General features: G+C 46.3%; 1 protein-coding gene across 1 annotated transcript; it reads left to right on the top strand.

The window, feature by feature from the left end:
- The first annotated feature begins 1,200 nt into the window (after positions 1-1,200).
- On the top strand, positions 1,201-3,087 carry LOC147398577 (uncharacterized). Its single transcript, XM_086446746.1, has 2 exons — positions 1,201-2,436; positions 2,848-3,087. The coding sequence occupies exons 1-2, from the start codon at positions 1,201-1,203 to the stop codon at positions 3,085-3,087; spliced, it is 1,476 nt and encodes a 491-aa protein (XP_086302872.1).
- The last annotated feature ends 478 nt before the right edge of the window (positions 3,088-3,565 follow it).

Below are 3,565 nucleotides of genomic sequence, written 5' to 3'. Positions count from 1 at the left end.
TTCAACCTATCACCAGGTTCTTCGATTCCTAAGCAAGGAAGGAGTGATAGAGATCAAGGGTGACCAGGAGATGGTGCAGCGGTATTTTCACCTGACCTTGAAGCAAGGACGGGGCGTTGAGGCCATTCCTCAAAAGAAGAGGAAGGAGCCACCTATTGAAGAAGAAATGTCATAGCAATTACAGAAGGAGCCGCAGCAGGAGTGGCTGGCAAGAGTAGAAGAAGTTGAGGCCGTGGACCTCGGCGATAGTGGAGCTCAGTTGGTTAGTATCGGCACCACAATGTTGCAGGAGGAGAAAAAAACATTGGTCTAGCTTCTAAGGGCAAACAAGGACGTGTTCGCATGGTCTTTGGAGGATATGCCCGGGATTGACCCTTTGGTGGTGTGCCATAGACTAAACATTGATAAAGACTTTTGACCTGTTCGACAGAAGCCGAGGAGGCTGTCGTCCCGTCTAAGGCAGGGGGTAAATGAGGAAATCGAGAAACTATTAAAGGCTAGATTCATCAGGGAAGTTGATTACCCAGAATGGATAGCCAATATAGTGGCAGTGCCAAAGAAGGACGGGAGAGTGAGAATTTGCATTGACTTCACAAATCTCAATAAGACGTGCCCAAATGACAGTTTCCCTCTACCGAGGATCGACAGACTAGTAGATGCTACGGCCGGGCATGAAAGAATGTCGTTCATGGACGGATACTCGAGGTATAACCAAATCCCCTGAGCAACGGAGGATCAAGAACGAACGTCATTCATTACCGAGCAGGGGCTGTTCTGCTTCAAGGTTATGCCGTTCGATTTAAGGAATGCTGGGGCCACTTACCAGAGGCTAGTAACCAAGATGTTTGAGGGATTAATTGGGAAAACCGTGGAGGTGTACATCGATGACTTGCTAGAAAAGCAGGAAAGCGGAAGACCACTTGGCGGACCTCAAGCAGACTTTCCGAAGAAATGCGTGTTCACAGTTTCTCTGGAAAATTACTCGGACACATCATCACCAGGAGAGGCATTGAGGCCAACCCAGACCAAATCCGTGCCTTGATGGAAATGTCGAGTCCATGTAACCAAAAGCAAGTTTAGAAACTTCTAAGAAGGATAGTAGCGTTGAATAAGTTTATTTTCCGAGTATCCGACAGATGCCGTCCATTGTTCAAGTTATTACAAAAAGAAAAGAATTTCTCCTGGAACGGAGAATGTGAGATGGCATTTAACAACCTGAAGAAGTATTTAGGGCAGTCGTCGATCCTTAGCTCTCCGGAGGAAGGAGAGGAGTTAGGGATTTATCTAGCAGCTAGCTCGTCTTCGATAAGCTCGGTTCTTTCCAAAGTCGACCTGGGACGGGATTACCCTATCTACTACATCAGCAAGACACTGGGTCCATCAGAGGCGAGGTACACGAAGATAGAAAAAGTGGGATTATCACTCGTCTACTCAGAACATAAGCTCAGACCTTATTTCCTCTCACAACGTATCCGAGTTGTGACAGATAGCCCATTGAAAGAAATGATGCATAGGTCGGAAAAATCCCGGAGGATGGCAAGATGGACGGTAATTCTCGGAGAATACGACTTACAGTTCGAGTCACGAACGGTACTAAAAGGGCAAGTACCAGCAGACTTCCTCGTTGATTTCCCAGTCGATGATCCAAACTGGGAAGAGTTGGAAGACGAAGACAAGGTGGCGAAAGAAATGGAATTGTGGGACAAGCATGCAGGTTGGAGGATGTTCGTCGATGGTTCATCGAATTATTCGGGCTCGGGCGTTGGAATAGTGCTTGTAATACCGAGCAACGACAGACTTGAGAAGATAGTCAAGCTCGGATATGGGGCATCAAACAATGAAGCTGAGTACGAGGTAATTATCAATGGGCTGAGAATGGCAAGCGAACTGAAAGTTGGCCGAATAACGTTATGCACTGACTCTCAACTCATAGTAAATCAATGTAATGGAAAATTCGAAGCAAAGGACGAGCGTATGACGAAATATCTGATTGCAGTAAATCAGGAAGTGGAAAAATTCGACCAAGTAAAGATATGTCAGATACCGAGGGATGAAAACAGGCATGCAGACTCGCTGGCCTATATCGCTTCAATGCTAGGGCAAACAGAAAGACGGGTTCTACCTGTAGAATACATGCCTAAAGCAAGCATTGAGTACGACGAAAGAGAATGCGCACAGGTGGAGCGAACCTCGGGATGGATCGACGAATACACGCAGTATCTACACACAAAGGTGTTGCCACAAGACAAGGTGGAAGCTAGGAAGATGTTACGGCAGGTCGATAAATATACACTCGTCGAAGGAGAAATTTATAGAATATCGTTCGGAGGACCACTTCTGAAATGCCTTGGAAAGGAGGAATCCGAGTTCATAATGGCAAAAATTCATGAGGGGATCTGTGGCAACCATTCGGGGGGATGGTCACTTGCTAATAAGGTGATCAACTAGGGCTATTTTTGGCCCAGGATGCAGGAAGATTGCAAGAATTACGTAAGGACATGCGACAAATGCCAAAAATATGCCCCTATGCACCTGCAACCAGCTAGTGAGCTCTACCCTATGAAGTCGCCCTGGCCGTTCTCTATATGAGGAATGGGCATTGTTGGGCCTCTACCTCGGGAAAAAGGGGGTAAGCTCTTCATTCTAGTAGCTATAGATTATTTTACTAAATGGGTCGAAGCTGTTCCGCTCACTCGAATCAGGGAGGAAAAGGTCATTAAGTTCACTTGGAAACATATTATAACGCACTTCGGAATCCCCTATGCACTAATCTTCGACAACGAAACCCAGTTCAAGGGTATCCGTGTGCAATCGTACTTCAGGGAATATGGGATTTGATCACTCCAGTCATCCCCGAGGTATCCACAAGGCAACGGGCAGGCAGAAGCGTCCAACAAGACAATCCTTAAAAACCTAAAAAAGAAATTGGCCGAGCATAAAGACAGATGGGTGGACGAATTACACAGTGTCTTGTGGACTTATCGGATTACAGCCAGGAGGCGAACAGGGTACTCTCCGTTCGCACTAGCTTATGGGACGGAAGCTGTCATCCCAACCGAAATTCAGGTCCCCACTACCAGAACATAAGTGGCCGAAACTGAACTGAACGATGAAATGTTAGTTTGGAATTTGGATTGGTTGGACAAAACACGGGAGAGGGTCATAGAAAGACTGGCACGGTACCAGTAGGTGTTGAAGAGGTCTTATGATCGGAAGGTACGTCACAGGGAATTCAAGATTGGAGATTTGGTGCTTCAAAAGGTATTTTCCAACACGTAGGAAACTAACAGTGAAAAGCTCGGGGCTAATTGGGAAGGACCTACATCATAAGAAAAATTGGGGAGAATGGCGCATACTACTTAGAAACATCAACGGGGGATGTAATTCAATCACCATGGAATGTATTCAACTTGAAGAAATACTATCAATAAACTGTTATCTTTGCATCTACGCCTACTCCTCAATCAAAGCCTCGGCCCCTTAACAGGAGTCGAGCCCAACTGAGGAGTTGGTTTTAAGGTTAAAGCCTTGGCCCCTCCACGGGAGCCAAGCCCAATTGAGGAGT

This window comes from Akebia trifoliata, chromosome 7 (assembly GCF_017979445.1).
Source record: "Akebia trifoliata isolate Shusen 1 chromosome 7, ASM1797944v1, whole genome shotgun sequence".
Taxonomy (NCBI): domain Eukaryota; kingdom Viridiplantae; phylum Streptophyta; class Magnoliopsida; order Ranunculales; family Lardizabalaceae; genus Akebia; species Akebia trifoliata.
Note: the sequence above shows the minus strand (reverse complement) of the source record. Positions and strands in the feature narration are given on the sequence as shown.